This window comes from Carcharodon carcharias, chromosome 25 (genome assembly GCF_017639515.1).
Source record: "Carcharodon carcharias isolate sCarCar2 chromosome 25, sCarCar2.pri, whole genome shotgun sequence".
NCBI classification, from domain to species: Eukaryota; Metazoa; Chordata; class Chondrichthyes; order Lamniformes; family Lamnidae; genus Carcharodon; species Carcharodon carcharias.
Window position 1 is genome coordinate 14613054 of NC_054491.1, and position 27660 is coordinate 14640713.

Sequence of the window (27660 nt, forward strand, 5' to 3'; positions counted from 1 at the left end):
GTCATGTTTGCTATACAATGAGACAGTAAATAAGCAGTACTATGTACAGCAACAACTTGTATTTATATAGCACCTTTTAGCATGGTAAAACATCCCAAGGTTTTCCACAAGAGAATATTCAGACAAAAGTTGACATGGAACCCAAGAGAGAGAAGTTAGGATAGGTAACTAAAAAGCTTGGTCAGATAGGCAGTTTTAAGGAGCAGCCTAAAAGAGGAAAGGGGGAGAGAGAGAGAGAGAGAGATGATGTTATAGTCAGAAACACTGAGAAAGTACAGGATCCCTGCAGTGACTGACATTCATTTTTTTTTTGTAGGTAACTGGGAAACTACAAACGGGCAGAACAGTTCGAGGTAAGTGGAGTGTTCGACACTTGATTTGTTTTCCCAAATAGATTCTTTGGGAGGTGGTAGCTATTGTATTTTGAAATAAAATCTGAGTAATTTATGTATTTTATGATTTCAATATCAAGTTTGACCTCTGAATGCCTGTAGTTGATGTGCTTTTACCAACTGTGAGGTGAGCGAGTGCTATCCTGTTGCCCCCTCACATCGATTTGACTTCCATCTGATGACGCAGTGCGATAGACAAGGCACTCTCGGGTTATGGGGGGGGCAGACAGGCAGGTGAAGCTGAAACCATAACCCGATCAGCCATGATCTTATTGATTAGCAGAACAGGCAGGAAGGGCCTACTCCTGCTCCTATGTTTCTATAGTACTATTTCATTTTTAATCATCTGGAATTGTTGAATATTACAGATCTCATTGTTATTGCAGGTCACACGATAAGAGGAGGCGCATTCCTCTAATCCAATGACTAATTTGGACAATTTGAGCTAAATTTCCCTCGTTTTGTTTGGCATTTTATTTTTGGATGTCTTTCTCACCCCCCCTCCCCCTGCACACTACAAGCAAACAAAATAACTTGCTGTTATAGAAGCAGTGTTCACCTCTTCAAGATGCCCTCTTTATGGCCAAATTAATTTCATTTGAAGGGTAGCCAGTGTTTTAGTCTCTGGGAGGACGTTCCAGGATTTTGCCCCAGCGACAATGAAGGAGCAGCGATGTAGGTCCAAACCAGGGTGGTGTGTGGCTTTGAGGGGAACTTGGGAGGAAGTGATGTTCAAACCTGCTGCCCTTGTTTATTTAGGTGGTAGAGGTCGCAGGTTTGGGAGGTGCTGTCTAAAAGTCAAAAGTGTACTCAGGAAGCATTTCACACAAAAGGCAGTGGAACTCTCTCTCTTTAAAGGCTATGGATGCTAGGTCAATTAAAACTTTCAAGACTAATATCTTTTTGTTAGGTTGCTGTTCAGGGATATAGACGAAAGACAGGCAAATGGGGTCAGGGGAACATGACCTATCATCTTATTGAATGGTGGAGCAGCTTGAGTGGGTGAATGTTCAACTCCTGTTTCTATGTTCCTACATTTCGTTTGCCCCTGTCATTATTCATCCCTACTGCCATCTTATTTTCTCTGTTTTGCTTTATTCAGTAGAAAAAAGACCACCCTGAGTGGCGAGGACAGCCCTGTCCCTGAGCTGGTGTCAGACTCAGACGATGGCCAAGATTATATTGAATCTTTGGATGGAGAGGAAGCAATCGGGGTTTTCAAAGGGGAGGAATTCCAGGTAAAGTTGCTGAAAAGGGAGACATGTTACCGAAGCGTTTCATCTTGCATTCAACAGGACGAATTCAAGAATGCCAAATTTCAAACAATCATAACAATTTATACTGCAGGGGAAAAGGGTGCTGATTTGTTGGTAAGTCAACTCTGATTGGCCAAGGCATTGCCATGGAGAAAGCAATGGGGAAACTATATGCTCCCCAAGCTCCTGGATAAGTCAAAAAAAGGGCTAGACTTGAACATGTTCCATTTGTTTGCAGAGAACGGTTCCCCATATATGAATGTACGTCACTTCTAGCAAATATAAATGAGCCAAGCCATGAGCCCAATTGATTATCTTAAATTGGGTGTTAGTGTAACTATTAGTGCACTCAGGATTGTTCAGCAAGTGCTGTCCAAGTGCAGAATCACATCTAACTTAGTAGACTTTTGTTTTCAGGTGAGGTTTAGATTTGTTAAAACTGAATTTCTTTGATAACTTAAAAAAATTTCCTCCTCCATAAATTCAGGGCAGGCCCCGAACCAGTTGTGAACAATGGGACTGCAACTTCCTGCATCCTCTTACCAGTCAGCGATCACGTTCTTCCTTCCTAATCCCCAGGCATTGATAAATGGCATCTCAAGCTCCCTCCTGGAGCAAATTGATATTGTGCTGTAAATTACTATTGATCATCACAGCCGATGCACAATTAACACTTTGAAATAGCATTCCTCTTCCCAGTATTTTAATGGAGGTGATTAGCTATTTAAACTAAATGGGGTTGATAAACTCTCTCCAGTATGATGGAATGCTGTTCTGTATGGATTGAATTTTCCGTGGTAGAAGGAGTCTCCTTTTATGAATAATTTTGGTGCCAAGTGAAGTAATATTGAAGAAGAAGAATAGAAACAAATCATTAAGCTTCCTTATTGGTTTGTTTCTTCAGGCAGCCTGGGAAAACCTGATGGATAACTTAACAGAAAAAAAATTTGAGACTTTTGGTGAGTAAGGAAGAAAATGCCTGTTGCGCACACCTTGTCTCCACAATCCCTTTGCCAATTTCTTATCTGAATCTAGTTTGTTCTCTCTCTGTCTTAGTCTCTCTCTCTCTCTCTCTCTCTCTCTCTCTCTCTGTCTCTCTCTGTCTCTTTCACTTTCCCATTACTTTTACCCACAGCTTTACATATTCCGTATTGTCGTTGTGCAAAAATATAACAAAATCTCCCGGGTGTCTTGCTGATGTTTGGCTGTATCCCTCCTGGCTCACAAAATTCACTGCAATACAGTCCCTCTGTATAAACTCTGGGGAATCCATTTATTCACTGACTGAAATGTATGTGGAGCTCATAAGCTCGGTAGAAGTGGATGTGCCAGTGAGAGCTCTGGCTAGAAGCTGAACAGCGGAAACAGCTTTCCTACTCGACCATGCATCCTGCCCCTGATGACCAAAGGCAGCACCTACTGTTAGTGTGGCTCAGTTGGTAACTCTCTCGCCTTTGAGTCGGAAAGTTGCAGGCTCAAGTCCCACTACAGAGCCTCGAACAGAAAATCCATGCTGATACTTCCAGTGCAGTGCTGAGGGAGGTGCTGTGTTTTGGATGAGATGTTAAACTGAGGCCCTCTCCAGTGGGTATAAAAGATCCCATGGAATTATTTTGGGGAAGAGCAGGGGAGTTATCCTCAGTGTCCTAGCTAACATTTAACCCTTAACCAATATCACTAAAGCAAATTATCTTATCATTATCAATTTGCTATTGGTGGGGGCTTGCTGTGTACAAATTGACTGCTGTGTTTGATAGATTATATCAGTAAATACACTTCATAAAAATACTTTACTAGATGTAAAATGCTTTACCAATGTCTTGGGGTTGTTAACGGTGCTGTATAAGTGTAACTCTTTTTTAGTGTGTAACTGAGCTGGGTATACCAGATGGTTCCAAATTGATTTCCACTCAATACAGACCTGTTCTTGGACTTAAGATCATAAAATCATTAATAGTAGGAGGAGTAGGCAACTCACCTATCAAGCCTGCTCCATCATTCAATAAGATCATGGCTGATCTGATTGTGGCCTTAACTCCACTTTCCTGCCCATAAACCGTAATTTCCTTGTCGATCAAAAATCTGTCTAACTCAGCCTTGATGTATTCAATGACCCAGTTTTTATCGCTCTCTGCAGAAGAAAATTCCAGAGACTCGGAGAGAAGGAATTCTTCCTCATCCCTGTCTTAAATGGGATTATTTTTAAACTGTTCTCCCAGTTCTAGATTCCTCTACAAGAGGAGACATCCTCCCAACATCTACCCTGTCAAGCCCCCTCAGAATTTTATATGTTTCAATAAGATCACATCTCATTCTTCTAAACTTTAAGCTCACTGGGTCAAAATCCTGGAACTTTGTCCCTAACAGCAATGTGGGCATACCTATACCACATGGGCTGTAGCGGTTCAAGAAGGCAGCTCACTCCCACCTTCTCAAGGGTAGTTAGGAATGGGTAATAAATGCTGGCCTAGCTAATGACGCCTAAATCCCATGAACGGATGATAAAAAAAACTTCCAATGAGTCTATGCCCAACCTACTCAAACTTTCCTCATAAGGCAGGCCCTTCATTCCAGGAATCAGCCTTGTGAACCTTCTCTGAACTGCTTCCAATCCAAGTATATCCTTCCTTAAGCAAGGAGACTAAAACACAGTATTCCAGGCTCAGTTTCACCAATGCCCTGTACAGCTATAGCAAGAGTTTCCTACTTTTATACTTCATCCCCCATGCAATAAAGGCCAACACTCCATTTGCCCTCCTAATTACTTGTTGTATGCTAACTTTTTGTGATTCATGTACAAGCTCACCCCAGATCTCTCTTTCCTGTAGCATTCTGCAGTCTCTCTCCATTTAAATAATATTCTGATTTTCTATTCTTCCTGCCAAAGTGGACAACCTTGCATTTTCCCACATTGCACTCCATCTTCCAATTTTTTTGCCCATTCACTTAACCTATCTATAATCCTTTGCAGATTCTATGTATCCTCCACAGAACTTGCTTTCCGATCTATCATTGTGTCATCAGTAAATGTGGCTACAATACAGTCTATCCATTCATCCAAGTAATTAATATAGATCATAAAGAGCTGAGACCCCAGCACTCCACTAGTTACAGTTTGCCAACCTAAAAATTACACGTTTATCCCGACTCTGTGTTTTCTGTTAGTTAGTCAATCCTCTCTCCATGCTAGTATATTACCCCTTACACCAAGTTTTTACCTTGTGCAGTAACCTTTTATATGACACTTTAGCAAATGCCTTTTGGAAATCTAAATATGCTACATTTGCTGGTTCGCCTTTATCCACCCTGCTTGTTACATCCTTAGAGAATTCTAATAAATCTGTCAAACACAATTTCTCTTTAACAAAATCATGTTGACTCTGCTGATTGTATTATGTTTTTCAAAATGTCCTGCTACTACCTCCTTAATATTGGACTCCAGTATTTTCCCAATGATGGGTGCTAGACTAAGATGTTTCCTGCTTTCCTTCTCTTTCCATTCTTGAATAGTAGTGTTATATTTGTAGTTTACCAATATGTTGGGACAGTTCCAGAATCTAGGGAATTTTGGTAGATTACATTACATGCATTATCTCTGCAGCTACTTCCTTTAAGACCCTAGGATGCAGGCCATTAGGTCCAGGGGACTTTTGTACCTTTAGCCCCATTAGTTTTCCTCGTACTTTTCTCTAGTGATCATGATTGCTTTAAGTTTCTCCTTCAATTTGGCCTCTTGCTTTCCTACTGAGCTGATGATGGGGGTGCTACGATTCCTGGATTATAGATGGTAACACCAGTCAGTGTTCCTGTTCCCACTGCCAACTATCATATGTTTATGTTAGGTCAGAAAAGGATTGGGGTCGTTATGATGCACCTCGCAATCAAATTGCCCGCCTGTACTGACTAGGGCCACGTATGATGAGTGGCCACTGGTGGGGTAATGAAGGCTGGGAGGAGTGAAATCAATCCCAGCAAAATCAGCATAGGAAGTTTGTGGAGCACAGGAGAGACAAGTATACAGACTGAGAGCTGTCTGCATTGTCTTCAATGCTCTTGATAGCTACTTTAACTATTCCAATGCTTTTCTGGCTGACATTGCATCTTCCAGCAACCCCCCACTCCCCCATTAATTTTGAGCTCATCCAAACTCGTGCTTCCCATATTCTGATTTAGATCTCGTTCACCAATCGTTCTTGTGCTCATTAGCCCCTGATCCCCAAATGCCTCACTTTAAAAATTCCCCTCCCCTGATTCAAATGCCCCCATTGCCTCTCCCCTCCCAACTCTGTAAACACCTCTAGCCCTTCGAGAACTTGGGTGCACCTCCAGTTCTGATCTTTTGCACAACGCTGACCTTCATTGCTCCACCATTGGTGCCCAAGTTTCAGCTGCCTAGGCCCGAAATTCTGGAATTCCCTCCCTTAACCGTTCTCTCCTCCCTTAAGACTCTCCTTTGACCAAGCTTTTGGTCACTGACTTCATCATCTTTAGTTTCTTGTCAGTATTTTTTTGTCTGAATGCGCTCCCGTGAAGCACCTTGTGGCTTCTTATCACATTAGATGTGCTGATTAAGATTCTTGTTGTTGTACATTCACCCCTGACTCTACATGTCTTGTTCTAGATGAACTTCTTGAGGAGGAGTCTGAGAAAAACAACAGATCAGCTCTCAAAGCTGAAAAGACAAACACGGTAACAATTTACATTAGCATTGAGACCTTCCCCTTTCCACTTCCATCACCATCATTGCAAAATTGAGAGAAGTGTGTCGGAGATGTAATAGGCCTACATAGGAGCAAAATACTGCGGATATTGGAAACTGAAATGAAAACAGAAAAGGCTGGAGAATACTCAGCAAGTCAGGCAGCATCTATGGAGAGAGCAACAGAGTTAACGTTGCAGTTTGCTGACCCTTCATGAGAATTGGGGGCAGGGCAGAGTTGAGCCACGCGGCTGATCCCCAGCGTTATAGATCTGAATTATGAGGAATCCAACTCTTCAGCCATGAAAGGTGGGGCAGAATTTTTCTGGCACCTCCGAGTAATGGGAACGGAGGTGAGGAAGCCAGTAAAATAGCAAGGAGCTGCTCGGGATGGATCCCCTGATGCAGTCTGGGGGAGTTTTCCCAGTGGCAGGCTGCGAGGCAGATTAGCTGCCCATTCTGAGGGTCATTTTTTGGGGTCGCTACAATTTTGTCAATGATGTGCCCCCACCTTCACCACCTCCTCCCATTGTGTGGAGAGGTCAGTATCTTTATGGGTGCTGCCTCCTTGTAGCAGACCAGTTGGGGGTGGAGGGAGTGGGGGTGGGGGCATCAGAGTCAGGGGCTCCAGGACCCAAAGAGGGAGGCTGCAGGCAGGGAAAACACAAGAATTAGGAGCAGGATTAGGCCATTCGGCCCATCAATTCCTTTGTAGATCAAAAATCTGCCTAACTCAGCCTTGAATATTTTTCAATGAATCAGGCTCCACTGCTGTCTATGGGACAGAATTTCAAAAATTAACAACCCTCTGAGAGAAAAATTTCCTCTATGTCTCAGTCTTAAAAGACTGATCCTGCAGCCTCAATGACTCTACCCAGATGGGTTTTCACTCCCCCCCCCTCCGCCCCCTGAATATTTTATCGGGAATTTCCATGCTTGGGGGAGTCCCGAGATTGCCAATCTGCCTCAGCAGCAGCTACCTCTCCCAGTGGGGCTTCTGATGCATCAGAGCTGCCGGATCTTTGATTGGGCCCACCGCATTTTAGGTCTGCCCACTGATTGGGCCCGCAGCATGAAAGGCCTGCCCAATAATTGGGCCCGCAGCATGAAAGGCCTGCCCAATAATTGGGCCCGCAGCATGAAAGGCCTGCCCAATAATTGGGCCCGCAGCATGAAAGGCCTGCCCAATAATTGGGCCCGCAGCATGAAAGGCCTGCCCAATAATTGGGCCCGCAGCATGAAAGGCCTGCCCAATAATTGGGCCCGCAGCATGAAAGGCCTGCCCAATAATTGGGCCCGCAGCATGAAAGGCCTGCCCAATAATTGGGCCCGCAGCATGAAAGGCCTGCCCAATAATTGGGCCCGCAGCATGAAAGGCCTGCCCAATAATTGGGCCCGCAGCATGAAAGGCCTGCCCAATAATTGGGCCCGCAGCATGAAAGGCCTGCCCAATAATTGGGCCCGCAGCATGAAAGGCCTGCCCAATAATTGGGCCCGCAGCATGAAAGGCCTGCCCAATGATTGGGCCCGCAGCATGAAAGGCCTGCCCAATGATTGGGCCCACAGCATGTTAGGTCTGCCTACTGATTGGGCCCACAGCATGAAAGGCCTGCCCGATGATTGGCCCCACAGCATGGAAGGCCTGCCCAATGATTGGACCCACAGCATGTTAGGTCTGCCTACTGATTGGGCCTGCAACATGGAAGGCCTGCCCGATGATTGACCCCACAGCATGGAAGGCCTGCCCGATGATTGGCCCCGCAGCATGGAAGGCCTGCGTGATGATTGGCCCCGCAGCATGGAAGGCCTGCGTGATGATTGGTCCCGCAGCATGGAAGGCCTGCGTGATGATTGGTCCCGCAGCATGGAAGGCCTGTGTGATAATTGGTCCCGCAGCATGGAAGGCCTGCGTGATAATTGGTCCTGCAGCATGGAAGGCCTGCCCAATGATTGGCCCCACAGCATGGAAGGCCAGCCCGATGATTGGTCCCGCAGCATGGAAGGCCTGCGTGATGATTGGCCCCGCAGCATGGAAGGCCAGCCCAATGATTGGCCCCACAGCATGGAAGGCCTGCGTGATGATTGGGCCTGCGACATGGAAGGTGTTGTAGGGTGGCTGGGTTGTATTATTTATGGTAGAGCTGATCAGCAGACACTTCTTGGGTGGAAACATTAAGCTTATACTCAGCAGCAACTACACATGTGCTTTCAACTCCAACTCTGACTGCTGAGGTAGCCTGTGCTACTCTCCTATTAGTTACTACAGATCATGCGATCTTCCTTAACAAGCATTATTCTTAAAGCTACATTGCCCACTAACTAAAACCATAATTACTACAGAAGGCCTTCCCACTGATTGGGCCTGTAGCATAATTTTATGGCAGATCTGCATGTGGCTGATTTAGAGACCACCTGAGATGAAATTGCTGAGCTGGACCCGCTGTCGGGAAATATGGGCTTAGGATCTACTTTTCACCCTGAGGTCAGGGTCACAAAGCTCACGGTAAAATTCAGCTTGTGGTATCTGAGAGCGATCTTAAGCAGGTTACTATCTGTTGTACCTTTTGTAAGGTAAATCCGGAATATAATTATGAATTAAACAGCAAAAGAAAGCCACAGATTTAAACTAGTAAATTCAAGACCGATATCAGAAAGTTCTTTTCACACTGGGGAGAGACCAATGTTTGGAATGGGTTTTGGACAACGTGGGTGGGGGTTAAAGCCTTATAATCGTTCAATTATTGATTGGATGCTGTAAGGATTTCAGGGTCATTGCTGATGAACAAACTGAGGTGGATCTTTCGCATCTAGAATTGTCTGTGATTCCCTAATATAGGAGGTTTGTAAAATATCATTTCCTCTGTGCTTTTTAATTTTCTTTTTTAGAATGAAGAACTTCTTCTGGATCCTAATGACCAATCGTAAGTAGTGAACTGATCAAATTTATTAACAAATTAATGTAGCAACTCTGCTCCTGCTCTCGTCTCTCTTCTCCTAATGTTGTCTCCATCCTCTCCCCCTGTTCTTTTCTCCCTCTTCCGCACTTTGTTTTCCCCTCTCCCCCAGCCCCCAACAACACAGACAGCTACGACCTCAGTGACCGGACTTGTCCCATCTGGTCTCTGTGACCGAGCACCACATTAGTTGAGTTATTTACTCATTGAGTCAGCAGTGCAGGTGGTGGGGAGTGGAGCGAAACCCAAAAAATTCCTGCTTAATGGCTCAGAAAATCCAACGATGAACCATGCCGGGTTGAATCCCTGATATGCACTGAGTTAGCTGACCTTCATCAGAAAGCTCTTAGATGGGTGATTTTGTTGGCCTCAGTGAACCTGTGGTAAAGGAGGGAGAAATTCAGTTTAGGTGGCTTTGGAATCCTATCCCACCAAGGGCACTGCTGCCTACAAACCAAGTGAAGAAAATAAAATTGCCAAGAAAAATGAAATGAAGATGTTTTGTGCAAATTATTTAGTTTAACATATTTCTGTACTTTAGACATGTGGAGGAAGATGGATCTAAAAAGAAGTCTTCCACGGACGCTCGAACTGCAGGTAAATAGATTTCAGGTTTACCTCAACCCCTCAGTTTATTTCTGACTCCTTATATTAATTTACTACTTCTAAATCAACAATCTGATAATCAATGACACTTATTTTACATGGACGTTCCATGGCCATTTAAATAAGCCAGTATTTTCTCTCTTTTTTTCTGTAATATTAATGTGAATCTAGTAAATTAAATCAACTGTTATACATTCTACACATCCAAATAGAATTTAAAATTTGGAATGTGCTCAATTTAGTTTTCTTTTCGCACTTTCCCTTGGTAGGATGGATTGATATCTTTATTTTAATCTAAATTCTTCACAGTCTTCACCTCGCACCATCAAAATACAATCAGATGCTAATCTCTCTGAGTGAGCAGTGAGATAAAACAGACCAAGTATTTTCAATTCGCTTTTTGTCAATGTCCTAGAACTAGCAGTTTTAGGCTACTTCATAGAATCATACAGCATAGAAGGAGACCATTCAGCCCATCATGCCTTCATTGGGTCTTTGAAAGAGCTGTCCAATTAGTTCCACCTCCCTGTAACTCTGCAGTTTTTTTCTTTATGAAGACAAGAGTACAAGAAATAGGAGCAGGAGTAGAGCATATGGCAATCGATCCTGCTCCACCATTTGATACGATCATGGCTGATCTTGAGCTTCAACTCAAATTTCCCACCCACTCTCCATGATCCTTAATTCCCTGAGAGACCAAAAACCTGTCTATCCCAGCCTTAAACGTGAACAGATTTTTGGTCCAAAGTACATATCCAAGTTGCTTTTGAAAATTACTATTGAATCAGCTTCACCCACCCTTTAAGGCAATACATTCTGGATCATCATAACTCACTGCGTGAAAAACCTTCTCTTAACCCTTTTGAGTTTTTTTCCTATCAATTAGCTAAAACCTGTGTCCCCAGTTTACCAACGCGGCTGCCAATGTAAAATAGTTTCTCCCTCTCATCATCAAAACCTTTCATAATGTTGAACATAAAGTTTCTTGTGATTGCCTTAATGAGACAGGGACAGTGTATCATGAAGTCAGTGTGCAGAATGCTGACAGTTAAGAGGTCTGAATTGTACTTTGAGACACAGAGTAGCAGAAATGTGTGTGCATAGCATCAGCTGTGTTTCAATCTCATTTTTATTTACTTTGAACCTTCTTCAGATAAGATTGTTTTTGACCCTTCAAAGTGTCGCCTGTGGAGGGCAGTTTATTCGGAGCAGGAGCTGATCTCACAGGGCATTGAGGACGTCTCGTTCTTGCTATACCGCTTGAAATTAAAGAAGTTCCTCTCTGAAAATGACCAGGAAGAGGTGGAGAAGCAGAGCACTGCTCCCTCAAAGCTGGACACCCTTCTTTGGATTGTGTTAAAAAAGAACTCAAACCTGGAGATTCGCAAGTTCACCTCCGTGCTGGTCGCAATCGATGGTCTCAAACCAGAGCTTTCCAAATGGGTCCAAAATCTGGAGGAAATGGGTATGTTGGAATTCTGTCTGCTGGTTCTATAAGATAAAGCTCTCCGAATCATTTGGCTGATGTGAGCTATTTCATTTCGTACCTTGGTCACACGTAAGGGACTGAAATACAGCACACTAAATTTGAGGAATGCACAAAAACGCGTCTCAGCAGGAGAGTACCCCTTACTGCATCTGTGTGGTATGCCAAGGGCAGAATTTTGCCCTTGACTTACAGGCTAGGCAGGGGCGGTCGATAAATTAAGGCCTGCCCGGTGTGAAACGCGAGTATGTGACGGCGGGGGGGGGGGGGGGGGGGGGGGGGGGGGGGGTGGAGAGCGAGCACGAACTTCGCCTGAGCGCGCGCTACATAATCTCCCTGAGGCAGAGAGCTGCCTCAGGGAGAGGAACTGATTTCAAAAAATGATTTAAGATTTGATAATTGTCATGAAACATGTCCCCCCATGTGACTCACGTGAGCAGGGACATGTTATTAATGAAAAACTAAAGTTTTTATTTGAATTTTATTTGCTTTTGGAAACCTCACCCTGCCCGCGGATGAGGTTTCCAAAAAAAATGCAAAGGCCGCTTGGCCTTTTCGCCTGCCCGCCGACCGTAAGGTTGGACGGGCAGTGAAAAATTTCTTTTCATTAACTTTTTAATGGCTTTAATAGGCCTTTTAATTGTCGGCGGGCGCGCTGCCGACTCCGGTGCGTGCCTGCCGACTGAAACATAGCGCGAGTGTGCGATGACATTGGGGCACACACCCGACATCATCGCACTATGTTTTACACTCAGTCGGGTCGGGCTGCCCGCCTAGCAAAGAATTTTACCCCAAGTTAAATTACTGCTAGTTAATAGTAGGTTTGCAGCACAAAACCGTCTCTCACACTGTGCTAAATAACAATGTCAAATAAGAATGGTTGGTGTGTGAGATGGAAAAAAGTACCAACCCTGATGCAGTAGGGTGTGCTGCTATACATTGTCAGGGCAGATTAGAGAGAGCCAATCCCCAGTTTTAACATCACAAAAAAATCACGGTGCAGCACTGAGGGAGTGCTGCACTATCAACGGTGTCGTCTGTCGGATGAGATGTCCCATCTGCCTGCTCGGGTGGATGTACTATCGTGGCACTACTTTGACAAAAAAGCAGGGGAGTTATCCCAAATGTCCTGGTCAATATTTATCCCTCAATCAACATCACACAAACAGATTATCTGGCCATTATCACATTGCTGTTTGCGAGAGTTTGCTGTGTGCACATTGGCTGCTGTTTTCTACATACAACAGTGTCTACACTTCAGAAGTACCTAACTGGCTGTAAAGAGTTTTGACCACATCTGGTGGTCGTGAAAAATGCTACAGAAATGCAAGTCTTCCTTTTTTTTATTATTATTCCTTGGGCCTGATGAGAATGGGGAGCACAGGGGAGTTAAAATAGGGACAGAGTACATGCCCCTCAGTTCACACGATATTCCTGCTAGCTGCTTCCTTTGCTCATGGATTTCAGGGAGGGGGTATGAGGGTCTGGCTGCGGGCTTATAATGACAGTGACACATTTCGGACTGCGAAGCAACTTTAACCCCAGGCCATGCAATTTGAGGGCAGTCCTGACCTGGGAAAGCTGCCATCAGATGAGGCTGAATAGGGCAAGCTTTTGTAAATGTTTAATGATTCCCTTGTGGGTTCAGAAGGAGCTTTAATGGGACTCGAAAGAAAACCTGGGATATTTCCAGCCCCTCAGAACCCCATTTCCTTCCAGTTTCCTCCCCTTTTACCTTGGTATTGAGGACCCTTTCCTCAGTTCCCTCTCATAGACATGCACTGCAGAAATTCACCAAGTCTCCTTAGACAGCACCTTCCAAACCCATGACCACTACCACCTAGAAGGACAAGGGCAGCAGATAGGTGGGAATACCACCACTTGGACGTTCCTCTCCAAGCCACCCACCATCCTGACTTGGAAATATGTCGCCATTCCTTCACTGTCGCTGGGTCAAAAGCCTGGAACTCCCTCCCTAACAGCACTGTGGGTGTACCTACACCACATGGACTGCAGCACTTTAAGAAGGCAGCTCACCACCACCTTCTCAAGGGCAACTAGGGATGGGCAATAAATGCTGGCCCAGCCAGCGAAGCCCACATCCCGTGAATGAATAAAAAAAAACAACCTCCCGAAGGCTTTGAGGGTGAAGATGCTTAAGGGAGGGTTAAAATGGTCTACACTTCAAGCTTGGCCACACTTGCTTGTCACTCACTCGGCGCCTCCTCCCACATGGCACTTGTCCTCTGTGCTAAAATCAGATTTGTCCCACTTCCACAGTCTCCCTGTGAGCCTCTTGGCGCTGTGCCAGTCAAGTTGTGCCTGCCCTGGGAATGCTAAATGCTGATGCCACATGCTGAAAATGAAAGGTATTCCATTCCCTATCACTGAGGTCCCTCACCTTGATGAGCACAAGAAGGAAGTGACCAAACGGTCTAGGGGACTCTTCCTCAGAACACGTTGTTTAGAGACTCTACACTTTTTGTTTAGAGACTCTCGAGCTGGCTCTACCCTGCTTCCACAGTAAAGTTTCCACTTCCGAGACTCGCACATTAGGAATGTCTGAGGTCACAAGCGCTGGTCCATGCTGAGCTAACCCTTCACTGATGGAGCTGTGTCTGAGTGAGGGTCAACAATTTCGTAACAGGAGGGAAGAAGGAAAAAGAAATAAGTCACAAACCTGTAAGTCAGGTCATACAGTAACGTGAGGGGAAAAGTTGACTAGATTTTTAAGCTGTCAGGTTAGGCAAAGCTCCAGTATTTAATTGCTTAAATTGTTCAAACTAAATGCTAATATTGTTGATTTTTTTTCCCCCCCATTTAAAGGGAACAGCTGTGCTGACAGTTTTCTGTACCTATACTTGGAAGTTTTGGCAGAACCATTGAGTGGCCTCCCTTTAAGAGACCTTATTTACAGCCTACAGACTCGAAATATTCTGACTGACGTAGAGAATGACTTGTTAATGAAGACCGCACCCGTGCATAGGGGCCAGCGGCTGCTGGAGGTCATAGTGTACATGAAGTCGGCAGCAGAGAAGGCTGAGTTTGTCTTCCTTTTAGAAGAAGAGCGAAGATCTTTTCCGACACTAAAAAAATACCTGGACGAGTTCCAGCAGGAATTTGAAAAGCTGCGTAAGTAGCAAGGTCGAAATGGGTGATGGGGAATGGACAGGGGAGTGGAATTAATTTGAAGAATACAGCCCAGAAAGAGGCCATTTGGCCCATTGTGTTTGTGCTGGCTCCCTGAAGGAACAACTCACCTCGTGCCAATCCCTTGCCTATTCCCTGGCGCACTGCAAGTTTTTCCTCCTTTAGGTTATCCAATTCACTTGAGAAAGCCACGATTGAATCTGGCTGCGCCACATTCTCGGGCAGTACATTCCAAATCCTAACCACTCGCTGCATGTCCTCATGTCACCGTTGCTTCTTTCAAAGAGCCAGCACAAGCACGATGGGCCGAATGACTTCCTTCGAGGATTCATCAGTAAGCAACCTTAGCGACTGCTCAGCTGCATTTTGGTGCCAATTCAGTAATCACGGTTGCCCTTTGTCACCCTCGCTGTAGGTGTTGGATACATACCTCGGTTTAAAAGATACATGCCAATTAAAAGGCATCGAAGGCGTGAGGATCTGCCGGCTGATGAGCGAAACTCGTACTGTAACTTCTTCCGTCTGATGTACCTCGTCATTCTGGAAGGGACACGCATGGCACAGAAGGTTTTCGCCGATCGTGTGCCAGTCAACGACCTGCAGGCGGAAATTAAGAAGCTAAAGAAACCGGACCTGCATCGCCACTTCCGGGAATTCCAAACGACCTTCCTCTCCCACTCCGACTGGGGCTTGCTGTATCCGCAGAAGTCCTCCCCGCTGGAGTTTCAGAAATACGACGTCACCCTGATCGTCTTTTTAATGATGCATATCAAGTCTTTTCCTCAGCCGCGGAAGGGCTGGAAAGTGGAGCCGACTCCCGACGACCTCTCGAAGTCGGGCAGCCTCCTGCGCCTCCTGTACCTGCGGAGGCGGCTGGTGACCCGGGACGGCTACATGGGTGTGCCGGAGGCGGAGTTTTTATCAATGTGGAGCGAGGCGAAGCAATCCCTCTGCCGGCTCGGCAAAGACCGGGAGGAGATTGAGGATATAATGTTCACGCCTGGCTACTTATTGTGGAGGGACCACGAGCAGATTGCAGAACTCATGGGGAGGCAGTGCTCTGACATGATCGGACAGTACATGACTGCCATGAAAAACCACTTACGTAAGGACCAGCTCCTTTGCCTTTCACCGCTCTTGGGGATAGCTAGTGGATGTAGAGCAAGGAGCTCGCAATTGTACCAATATTTCTCAGTGTTCAGAACCCAGAATAGGAAGGTTCCCTCTGTTTGCAAAATTGTGAATACTCTCTTTATATTCAAGCTTACATAGAAACTAGGAGCAGGAGTAGGCCATTCGGCCCTTCGAGCCTGCTCCACCATTCATTATGATCATGGCTGATCATTCAACTCAATAGCCTGCTCCCGCTTTCTCCCCATACCCTTTGATCCCTTTCGCCCCAAGAGCTATATCTAACTCCTTGAATATATAGTTAGTGACCTGCTGGAATTTATCCTCCTTTTTCTTTCATCCTTACTCATGGTGCCTTGCTGCTGTTGGTGGCATTTTCAGTTTGAAGACTCAGGGCTATGGCTTTATGTTCCAGAAGAGGAGTTCCAAACTCCCGTTCTAAACTGACATACTAATACAGCACCGAGGGGGTAGTGCGTTGTCAGATTTTTAAGGAAAATTGCACTTGACACATTCTGCGATTCTAATTTGATCAAATTAGCTAGCTGTCTTATATCTGAAATCCTGTGCCTTGCACCCCAGACGTCTTGCGCTATTCCTGGCATCGGCACAATCCCTTTTAGGGAGTTAATGGTTTTTAATTTTACAAACTAAATAAAAGAGTCGGGGAGTATCTTTGAGAGCTGGCTTGGAAAGTGCCATGCCTAACAGCAACAACTTGTATTTATATAGCACCTTTAATGTAGTAAAACATCCCAAGGTGCTTATCAAACAAAATTTGACACTGAGCCACATAAGGAGGTATTAGGACAGGCAACCAAAAGCTTGGAAAAGGGGTAGGTTTGAAGGAGCAAGTTGTAGGAGGAGAGCGAGGTGAAGAGGTTTAGCGAGGGAATTGCAGACCTTGGTGCCTCAGTATTTGAAGGCAAGGCTACCAATAGTAAAATGTAATTCTGGTTTGGGATTGAGCTGGTGGTGTAGCAGTATTGTTGCCGGACTAGTAATTTAAGAGACTCTGGGTACCTGGGTTCGAATTCCACCTTGGCAGATGGTGAAATTTGAAATCAATAAATGTCAGGAATTTAAAGGTCAAATAATGACCACGAAACCATTGTTGATTGTCAGAAAAGCCCACCTGGTTTACTAAAGTCCCTTTAGGTAGGGAAATCTGCTGTCCTTACCTGATCTGGCCTACATGTGGACCCACAACAATGTAGTTGACTCTTAAATGCCCTCTAAATAGGCCTAGCAAGCCACCCTTCTGTATCAATCAGATAAAATGTCTAAAAACAATGGAGGCGGATGGACCACTCAGCATCAACCTAGACACCAAGAACGACAATGGCAAACTCAGCCCTGTCATCCCTGCAAAGTCCTCCTTACTAACATCTGGGCTACAAAGTTGGGCGAGCTGTCTCACGAACTAGTCAAGCAACAGCCTGACATAGTCACACTCGCAGAAACATAGCTTACAATGTCCCAGACACCACCATCACCATCCCACCGGCAGGACAGACCCAGCAGAGGTGGGGGGCACAGCGGTATACAATCAGGAGGGAATTGCTCTGGGAGTCCTCAACATCGACTCCGGACCCCATGGAGCGTTATGGCCTCAAGTCAAACATGGACAAGGAAACCTCCTGCTGATTACCACATAATGCATCCCCCACCCCCCCCCCCCCCCCAATCAGCTGTTGCATCAGTTCTCCGCCATGTTGAAGAGCCACTTGGAGGAAGCACTGAGAGTGACAAGGGTGCAGAATGTACTCTGGGTGGGGGACTTCAATGCCCATCAGCAAAAGTGGCTCGGTAGTACCACTACAGACTGAGCTAGCTGAGTCTTGAAGGACATAGCTGGTAGACTGGGTCTGTGGCAGGTGGTGAGGCAACCAACAAGAGGGAAAAACATTCCTGACTTTACTCTCACCAGCCTGCCTGCCGCAGGTGCATCTGTTGATGACAGTATTGGTAGGAGTGACCACCGCACAGTGCTTGTGGAGACGAAGTTAGCAGCAGCAGAATTGTACTCAACCACAATCTGTAACCTCATGGACTGGCATATCCCCCACTCTACCATTACCACCAAGCCAGAGGATCAACCCTGGTTCAATGAAGAGTGCAGGAAGGCATGGCAGGAACAGCACCAGGCATACATAAAAATGAGGTGTCAACCTGGTGAAGCTACAACACAGGACTGCTTGCATGCCAAACAGCATAAGCAGCAAAGTGATAGACAGAGCTAAGCGATTCCACATCCAACGGATCAGATCTAAGCCCTGCAGTCCTGCCACATCAGTCATGAATAGTTGCGGATGATTAAACAAATCACTGGAGGAAGAGGCTCCACAAGTATCCTCATCCTCATTGAAGGGGAGCCCAGCACATCAGCCAGAAGTGCCAAGTGGACGATCCACCTTGATGCCCTCTGGAGGTCCCCAGCATCACAGATGCCAGTCTTCAGCCAACTTGACACACTCCATGAGATATCAAGGAACAGCTGAAGGCACTGGGTACTGCAAAGGTCATGGGCCCTGACAATATTCTGGCACTTTTACTGAAGACTTGTGCTTCAGAACTTGCCGTGCCCCTAGCCAAGCTGTTCCAGTACAGCCACAACACTGGCATCTACCCGGCAATAGGGAAAATTGCCCTGGTATGTCCTGTACACAAAAAAACAGGACAATCCAACCCAGCCAATTACCGCCCCTTAAGTCTACTCTCGATCATCAGTAAAGTGATGGAAGGGTCATCAACAGTGCTATCAAGCGGCACTTGCTTAGCAATAACCTGCTCACTGACACTCAGTTTGGGTTCTACCAGGGCCACTCAGTTTATGACCTCATTAACACCTTGGTTCAAACATGGACAAAAGAGCTGAACCCCCGAGCTGAGGTGGGAGTGACTGCCCTTGACATCAAGGCAGCATTTGACCGAGTGTGGCATCAAGGAGCCCTAGCAAAACTGGAGTCAATGGGAATCAGGGGGAAAACTCTCCACTGGTTGGAGTCTACATAGCACAAAGGAAGATGGTTGTAGTTGTTGGAGGTCAGTCATCTCAGTTCCAGGACATCACTGGAAGAGTTCCTCAGGGTAGTGTCCTAGGCCCAACCATCTTCAGCTGCCTAATCAATGACCTTCCTTCCATCATGAGGTCAGAAGTAGGGATGTTTGCTGATGATTGAACAATGTTCAGCACCATTCGTGACTCCTCAGGTACTGAAGCAGTCCATGTCCAAATGTAGCAAGACCTGGATAATATCCAGGCTTGGGCTGACAAGTGGTAAATAACATTCGTGCCACACAAGTGTCAGGCAATGATCATCTCCAGCAAGAGAGAATCTAACCATTGCCCCTTATGTTCAGTGGCATTACCATCATTGAATCCCCCATTATCAACAACCTGGGGGCTACCATTGACGAGAAACTGAACTGGACTAGACATATAAATACTGTGGCTACAAGAGCATGACAGAGGCTAGGAATCCTGTGGCGAGTAACCCACCTCCTGACTCCCCAAAGCCTCTCCACCATCTGCAAGGCACAAGTCTAGAGTGTGATGGAATACTCACCACTTGCCTGACGAGTGCAGCTCCAACAACACTCAAGAAGCTTGACACCATCCAGACAAAGCAGCCCACTTGATTGGCACTTCTTCCACATGATGATCAGTGGCAGCAGTGTGTACCATCTAGAAGATGCAGTGCTGAAACTTACCAAGGCTCCTTAGGCAGCACCTTCCAAACCCACGACCAGAACCATCTAGAAGGACAAGAGCAGCAGACACATGGGAACATCACCATCTGGAAGATCCCCTCCAAACCACTCACCCTCCTGACTTGGAAATATATAGTCGCTCCTTCACTGTCATTGGGCCAAAATCCCGTAACGTCCACCCTAACAGCACTGTGGGTGTACCTACACCACATGGACTGCAGCGGTTCAAGATGACAGCTCACCACTGCCACCTTCTCAAGGGCAATTAGGGATGGGGATTAAATGTTGGCCTAGCCAGCAACACCCACAGCAATGAATTAAAAAAAAAGATGCGATTTGGAGGGAGTGAGCCTTTGGATTAGTGGAAGAAAATCTGCCTCTGAGTCGGAAGCAGCAGAGCTTGGAGCCTGCTGCCATTTCCTGTAGGGTTGCCAATTATGATTAAATATATTCCTGGACATTTCATCACAATCCAGCCATTAGTCGGCCGTCACATCCATCCTTATGCCACAGCCTTCTTACACCAATTAGAAAGCAATAAGACTTATTACCTAATTGGATGATGTTTGACTGTCAACCAAACAGCCATTTTCAAGAGAAAAGCCAATGACTAATTAAACAATATTTTTTAATGTCCCCAATGATTTTTTTTCCAGGGTTGCACACAGCAGTGCTCTGGAGATTGATCTTCAATTCCTGGAGACTCCAGGCCAAAACTGGAGAGCTGGCAACCCTAACTCCCAGAAGCTTCAGCTCTGAATCCTGTCCAAACATCCAGCAAGATACTGATGCCAGATCTCATTCTCCTTTCCTGTAGCCAGTACAGCCCCTCCTGCCACACAGACTAGCATAAAGCTGCTTACAGACATAGAAAGGGGTCTGTCAGATTGTGAATCAGCCTGTGAATGCTTTCATTCCTTCACGCTGCTCTCTCCAAAGAAAAAATGTGAAGTTACAAAAATAGCAGCCAGCATTGATTTCTGGCAAGGCTATATGAGGGCTTTACATTCCAACGCTATTAGGTTGGGCAAGGGGATAAATTGTCTGGGGCCCCTGCTCCTGAATAGTACTCCACAAGCTATCTCTGTGAGCGACTGGCTGGTAGCTTGTGCTGTATGTAGGCCCATTAGTCATGGGCCAAGGAGGGTCCAATACTGGAGGGAAAGGTAAGGCATTGAGATAAGGCTGAGAATGATCAAGGTACCAACTGAGAACAGGAGACTCCATGAGCGTCCTGGCCTAAAGTTTCCTGCCTTAAAGGAGGAAGCATTCTGAAGAAATAGATCTCGTAACACAAATTCCCCTTAGACAAGGTTGAACATCAGGGTCACAGACCATTCTGTACAGATTTTAAAGACATTTAAAAGCATCAGTGTCAGCTGTAGCTCAGTTTCCTGAGTCATACGGTTCTGGGCTCAAATCCCACTCCAGGGCTTGAGCACAAATGTCAAGGCTGACGGTGCACTGTCAGAGCTGCATCTTGCAGATGAGATGTTAAACTGAAGTTTCGTGTGCCTGCATGGGTGGATATGAAAGATCCCATGGCACTATTTCAAAGAAGGTCGGGGGAGTTACCCGCAGTGTCCTGGCCAATGTTTATCCCTCAATCAACATCACAAAAGCAGATTATCTGGGCATTAACACATTGCTCTTTGTGGGAGCTTGCTGTGCACAAATTAGCTGTTACATTTTCCATATTATTAACAGTGACTACACTTCATTGGCTGTAAAAGCACTTTGGGATATCTGGTGGTTGTGAAACGTGCTATATAAATGCAAGTCTTTTTTTATCACTAGGAGCTTGCACAGGTCATCTTTGTGTTTTTTATATCTACCAATGTAGTCCTTATCTGAGGGGCAATGGGAATGATCACTTTTTTCAGTGAACTATAAAGCGTGCACATCCCTAGTATTTTACTATTACTATTATATATTTAGATATATTTTTCTTTGGACTTTATTTAGTTACTGCCCTTAATGTAAGATTAGACCGTTCTCGCCTTTTGTGTGGCTTCTGTTGATTCAGACCTGTTTCTCCCATGCTGGTCCTTCTCAGGATATAGTTCTTGCTGGAGGAGGAGAGAGCAGGTGAATCTATACCCAGGGCCTGTGATTATTTCTTTAATATATGTTTGTGTATGCTGGTGGACCTGATGTGTATTTTTGATTTCATATTTCCTTCAATTGTGGTTTCTTTTATTCCTGACCATTTTCTCTGCCTTTTCACCACCTCACTGAGTTAATCCCTGTAGATCACCCACCATTTCTCAACTCCTGAGAGAAAGAGAAACCTGATTGTAGCCATTCACCTCAATACCTCTTAAAGAGGAGTCATCACTCCTCAAACTATTAATGGGGAGATGGTGACGTAGTGTTAATGTCTCTGGACTGGTAATCCAGAGGCCCAAGCTAATGCTCTGGCAACATGGGTTCAAATTTTTTCTTTATTCTTTAATGGGATGTAGGCATCAGTAGCCAGGCCAGCATTTATTGCTCATCCCTAATTGCCCTTGAAATGAGTGGCTTGCTCAGCCATTTCAGAGGGCAGTTAAGAGTCAACCATGTTGTTGTGGGTCTGGAGTCACATGTAGGCCAGACCAGGTAAGGATGGCAGATCTCCTTTCCTCAAGAGCATTAGCGAACCAACAATCGACAATAGTTTCTTGGTCACTATTACTTAGACCAGCTTTATATTCCAGATGTAATGATTGAGCTTAAATTCCACCAGCTGCCGGAGTGGGATTTGAGCCCATGTCCCAGAGCATTAGCCTAGGCCTCTGGGTTACAAGTTCAATGACATTGCCACCATCTCACCCAAATTTCACCACAGCAGCTGGTGGAATTTCAATTCCAGATTTTTTTTTAATATCGATTGAATATAAAGCTAGTCTCGGTAATGGTGACCATGAAGCTATCATCGATTGTTGTAAAAACCCATCTGGTTCACTAATGTCCTGGAGGGAAGGAAATCTGCCGTCCTCACCTGATCTGGCCTACATGTGACTCCAGACTCTCAACAATGTGGTTGACCCTTAAATGGTCCTTTGGTTCTCTCAGTTCAAAGGCAATTAGGGTTCGGGCAATAAATTTTGGCCATACCAGCAGTGCCCAGATCCCATGAAAGAATAAATTTTAAAAGTAGTTATTCTCTTTTTCCCAGCCACCTTGTCAATTATTATGGTCAGCCCGGTTAAGGTCCCCTCTTTTCAGGCAATGACAGATCCATTATGTAGTACCAGCATTTCCAATTCCTCAGTAGAACTCCTCTAATGCTTTCTTAACGTTGCAGACACGGGTGCTAAGCCCACAGAGGCAGGGAAAATGTGCGAGACCAAAGCAGAGTCTCCGCCAGGGATGAAGGAGAATGCTAAACAACTAAATGACACGTCCACACCCAACAAGAAGAACCAGAAAGAAACCGCAAATGAAATGGGTGCTGGGGGCGATGCACAGAGTGGACTGGATCAAGATATCACGGAAGAGGTAGATGGAGGCTTTCTATCCTCAGGGGTTTCTAACCTCAAACTCTTGAAGCCTGATTCTCACTGCTTGGAAACGCACAGCAGACTGATCAGCCCTTAAAGGGAAAGATTCCTGTAATGAAAAATCACACGTGTATACCTGTACCTCGGTTGGGAGTCCTCGGTTGGGATTTTTCACTGGCTTTCAGAGATTGGGCAGGGCATTTACCAGCGTTAGCTGGGTTTACATTTATTCAATTCAATTTTATGAACTCTTTTTTTGTGCCAACCTCCCCCCACCCCCCCATTTGGAGGTAGTTACCACCATTCTTGTCAATGCAGATTCCCCAGCTGATAGAGTGAGTGAGGAAGCAGGTCGCAGGGTCACCGTTCTGCCCCTGGCAGTTCCCCTTAGGGCTGGGGAGGATGTGACCAGCGTTGCGTTTTTCCCTTCCCTGGACTGAGAGCCGGGCCTCTGCTCGGCACCTCCACTGGCAGTGGGATGGCAGTGACGGGTGACACGCTGCTTGAAGGTGAGCTTGCTTCCTCTGCTGCCTCATGCTGCACTGCATGGGGGCTTCCAACAAGACCCCATCGCAACGTGGCATTACTTACCAGTTTCCATATTACAAAGAGCGGCTTGCAACACAGTCAGAAGGGGCACAAAGTAGGACAGCCCACATGCTGGCTGTATTTTATATTTTAAAAAAATTGAGGGAAGGGAAAAGGAGCTGGTGTCTTTATTTTTTTTCCCCCTATTTTCCTTTTGGTTTTAACCATTGTGGTGTGTATATGCTTTGGGGGTGATTTTTCCCAATCCTTCTTCCCCTGCATTTGCTTTGCCCAGGATGCAAAAGTCAGCGTACAAAGATACAGAGATAAAACCAAAAAAACTGCGGATGCTGGAAATCCAAAACAAAAACAGAATTACCTGGAAAAACTCAGCAGGTCTGGCAGCATCGGCGGAGAAGAAAAGAGTTGACGTTTCGAGTCCTCATGACCCTTCTGTCGAAGGGTCATGAGGACTCGAAACGTCAACTCTTTTCTTCTCCGCCGATGCTGCCAGACCTGCTGAGTTTTTCCAGGTAATTCTGTTTTTGTTTTACAAAGATACAGGGCTGGGAGAGTCTGCACCTCAGAAAGCTGAGCATTCAGCCTGCAGTGACTCATTGGATAGCATTCACACCTCTGCCTGTGAGGCGGGAGGTTGTAGGCTGGGGTGAAACAGAGGTTCATACCTCTGAGGTAGAAGGTTCTAGTTCTTTTGCATTGCCCATGGACCTTTGGCTCTTTTCTTGGAGGGGAAGTTGGACCTGCACCCAAGTAGCCATGGTTATGGGGCATGGGTTGGGGGGTGGGGGGGGGTGGGCGGGCAGCGGGGGAGGGCGTGACATTCCAGGCCTCCCATCTCTTAGGAACATAGGACTTAGGAGCAGGTGTAGGCCATTCACCCCTCCATTTTGCTCCGCTATTCAGTAAGATCATGGCGGATCTGGTTGTGGCCTCAACTCCACTTTGCTGTCTGCCCCCCATAACCCTTGACAGCCTTGTCTATCAAAAATCTGTCTAACTCTGCCTTGAATAAATTCAATCTTCTGGAATGACTGCTCTATAGACTCTTATGGCTGAATATATAGGCCATAACAGGGGCAGGCAGGTGCTAAAAATAGCGCCGTTGGCCAGCATGCTGGCTTCCCGCATCCAATCCAACCCAGAGCCGTTTTCCCGGAGGTAGCATGGTGGGGGGTGGGGAGATGGGGTGATGATTGGGGGTGGGCGGTGGTGGGGTGACAGGACAGTCAACAGGGGGCAGCCACCTGGCGGCAGACCAGGGGTAGACCCAGCCCTCCAGGCAGGTTCAGAGGCCTCCCCATGCCTCCTTCTCTCATGCCCGATCTCCACTCCTGAGCATGGTGGCTTGGCTGGCTGGGCCTATTTTTTAACTTTAAATTTCAATGAAGTTTGAGAGAGGCGCCCCCTTTCCCCCGACCTCCCAGCCATTAAGTGATTAATGGAAAATCACTGGTGAGTGACTGTTTCCACACATAGCTCAAACTTCTGGCTCCCACTTGAGCCCAATGGCCTTAGGATCAATTAGATTTGATTAGAATGAAGTCCTGCCAGGGGCCAAGTTCATGATTCAAATTCAGGTCTTCCATTCAAGGCACACCTTTTTACTTAAAATAAAGGAAACAATTAATTTTGCCTTCCTGTGTCTGTGATGAAAAGATTTTCAGGTCATTAGTAGGAAAGAAGCTTAAACATTGTACCCCTCGCTGGCGAGGAGCTTTGTGGGCTTTGACTTTGTATGAGCAGAGGTCTGCCCTGGGAGGTTCCGGGCCTATGTTGGTCAGGCTGCATCACCGTGAGAGCTCACTCATCATTTCCTTATCTCAATCTTCTAGGAAATTTCAACATCGTCGCAAGTAACAGGGAAGGCGGAAGGAAGTTCACGGCCTTTGGAGTCGCATTGTTCGGTAAGTTGTTGGGTCCTGTTTTCCCTGCATAGTGGAAGCTCCGATCTGTGGGGCTCTTGGGTGGACCAAGCACAGTTAACTCTTTCCAGGCTTCCTTCCTGCCTGTGGAGAAGTTTCACCATAAGGTGCTACCCTTCCCCCACCCTCTTCCCTTCCTTCTTCTCTCCAACACATGCACACATCCCCCCCCACCACCCCCCCCCCGCCCCCAACCTAACCCCCAAACCCAACCCCTAAACCCAACCCCCAAACCCAACCCAACCAAGAACCTCTCTGCAAGGTGGGAGTAACCCAGTGAAGTGGCAGGAACTGTGCTTCATCACATCTGCTGCCTTAGGCCTCAACGGCTTAGGGCAGGATTTTCCCTGTGGGGTTCTGACCCTGCCATTAGTCTGAAATGTGGGTTGGAAGCCCACACTGTCTAGAAAATGCGCTCATTGTGATTTTCACTGGGGCGGCTAATAATGGCCAGAGGGCTGACTCGCTGCCCAATTAAAAATGGCGGGCTCTCGAAGCTGGAGGGCCAATTGGAGGCCTCTCCAGGTTGAAAGCAGCAGCAGGATGTAATGGAAGTTGAGGGAGGGAGAGGACACTTCAAAATGGAGGCACCCTCTTCCCAACTTTCTTAAAAATTGCTTTTGAAGCCACCACTGGGAAAGGGGGAGGACCCCTCTTCAAGGCAGTCTGTGGCTGGCCAGGGAGGGTCTCTAGGCGTGCCTGGACTGCTGCCCATTGCCCCCCTCTCCTCTCGCACTCGTCTCTCCCCCGCACCCCCCCCCATCCATGCTTGCTGCCAAAAGGCCCCCTCCAAGCAGTTAAAATGGCCTTTGCCACCTGTGGGAACCTGGAGCTGGGAAACAGGCCCGCTGTCTTGTGGTGCTATTTTTAAGGCCCCCACTTGCCTCTGACCCCAGCCCTGGTGGGGGGCTGAAAATCAAGTCTTTAAAGACAACAATTGAAGCAGCATAGGCTTGGTCCTTCATTGGTCACGGGCTGGGCCTCCGACTATATTGTGAAGTATTTTTAGACAAAATCTAATTTTCACTTTAAAAAAAAAAATTTGAATTGCAGAATGACCCCCAGAAAATTAGCCGGAGGAAAAAGAAGAAGAAAACCAAAGGGAGAAAGGTAGGTTCAGTTTATTTTTCTATATTTCCTTCCCTTGCCTCGACGTTATTGGGCATTGTTGGTGCACAACTTGAATGGGACCAGTGGCTCTCAATAGAACTTCATCCAGGTCACCATTCTTTAGATACGATTTGAAACAGGGAGTGCACCAGGCTTGCATTTATATAGCGCCTTTAACGCAGTAAAATGTCTCATTGGAGCTCTGTCAAAATTTGATGCCAAACCAGCTAAGGAGGTACCGGGACAGATGACTAAAATCTTAGTCAAGGAGAGAGGAATTAAGGAGAGTCTTGTAGAAGGAGAGAGAGATTTATGGAAGGTATTCCAGAGCACAGAACTGTTGAAGGCATGGCCAGCAATGACAAAAGCAACACACTTTCAAAGAATGGAAATTCTAGCTGGTTGTCTGTTCCTCCTCTCTGGACTGCAGACACTGAAGTCAATTGCACCTCCATGGCTGACAAGCCAACTCTGCACAGAATAGTGATGGAGCTGGCATAATAGTTGAATCCAATACTGGGGCTGTGCATTTACTTACTTGACCACTGGGGGGAACCCTGCCTCACACTACCTTTTTAAATTACATATTGTATTATTGTTTTCAAAGTAAAATGAACAATTGCCTTTTTTTCCCCCCCCATGTTGTGTTTCCCAGAAGTCCATGCATCCCATTGAGAATGTGAATGAGAAGGATGTGGAGAGCACGGCAGATGAGGACAGGTACTCTAACCGTGATCAGATGGGCAGTCGTGGTCAAGATTACATATGGTTTAAGTGTGACTCTCTGTACAGTTGTTGTCAGGCGTGAATCGACAAAAGGGTCATGTCTGCCGTACCATCCTCACACAAACCCATGAGCATGAACATAAGAAATAGGATAAGGAGTAGGCCATACGGCCCCTTCAACCTGCTCCACCATTCAGTAAGTTCATTGCTGATCATCTACGACAAATCCAGTTTCTTCTCCTCTCCCCATGTACCTCGATTCCCTTGGTGCCCCAGAAAAATTCTCTTGGTGTCCAGGAACGCTGGACACAGGCTCTTTTGCTATGAGGTAGTGGTCCAGCCAGCAGAAGCTGCTTGAGAGGAGCTTGTTCTGACAAAACTCCCATTTGTCCTCCTGTCCACAGGCAAGAGCACAGCTTCAATTCCCCTACTCTTCCACTCCCGCCGACCACCCTTCACAAGGAGGCGTGGCTGAGGTGG

The 27660-nt window shown here is 46.2% G+C and overlaps 1 protein-coding gene across 1 annotated transcript in view; it reads left to right on the top strand.

Annotated features, from left to right (window-relative positions):
- Positions 1-27660, top strand: part of LOC121269641 (E3 ubiquitin-protein ligase DZIP3-like) — an 84583-nt gene that overhangs the window by 34515 nt on the left and 22408 nt on the right. The window contains exons 12-24 of the mRNA XM_041174398.1: positions 317-353; positions 1498-1630; positions 2553-2607; positions 6270-6337; positions 9234-9268; positions 9843-9898; positions 11061-11372; positions 14220-14525; positions 14959-15648; positions 22678-22871; positions 25255-25326; positions 26398-26454; positions 27110-27174. Of these exons, the coding sequence (XP_041030332.1) occupies positions 317-353; positions 1498-1630; positions 2553-2607; positions 6270-6337; positions 9234-9268; positions 9843-9898; positions 11061-11372; positions 14220-14525; positions 14959-15648; positions 22678-22871; positions 25255-25326; positions 26398-26454; positions 27110-27174 (2080 nt within the window). The remainder of the gene's footprint in view (positions 1-316; positions 354-1497; positions 1631-2552; positions 2608-6269; positions 6338-9233; positions 9269-9842; positions 9899-11060; positions 11373-14219; positions 14526-14958; positions 15649-22677; positions 22872-25254; positions 25327-26397; positions 26455-27109; positions 27175-27660) is intronic.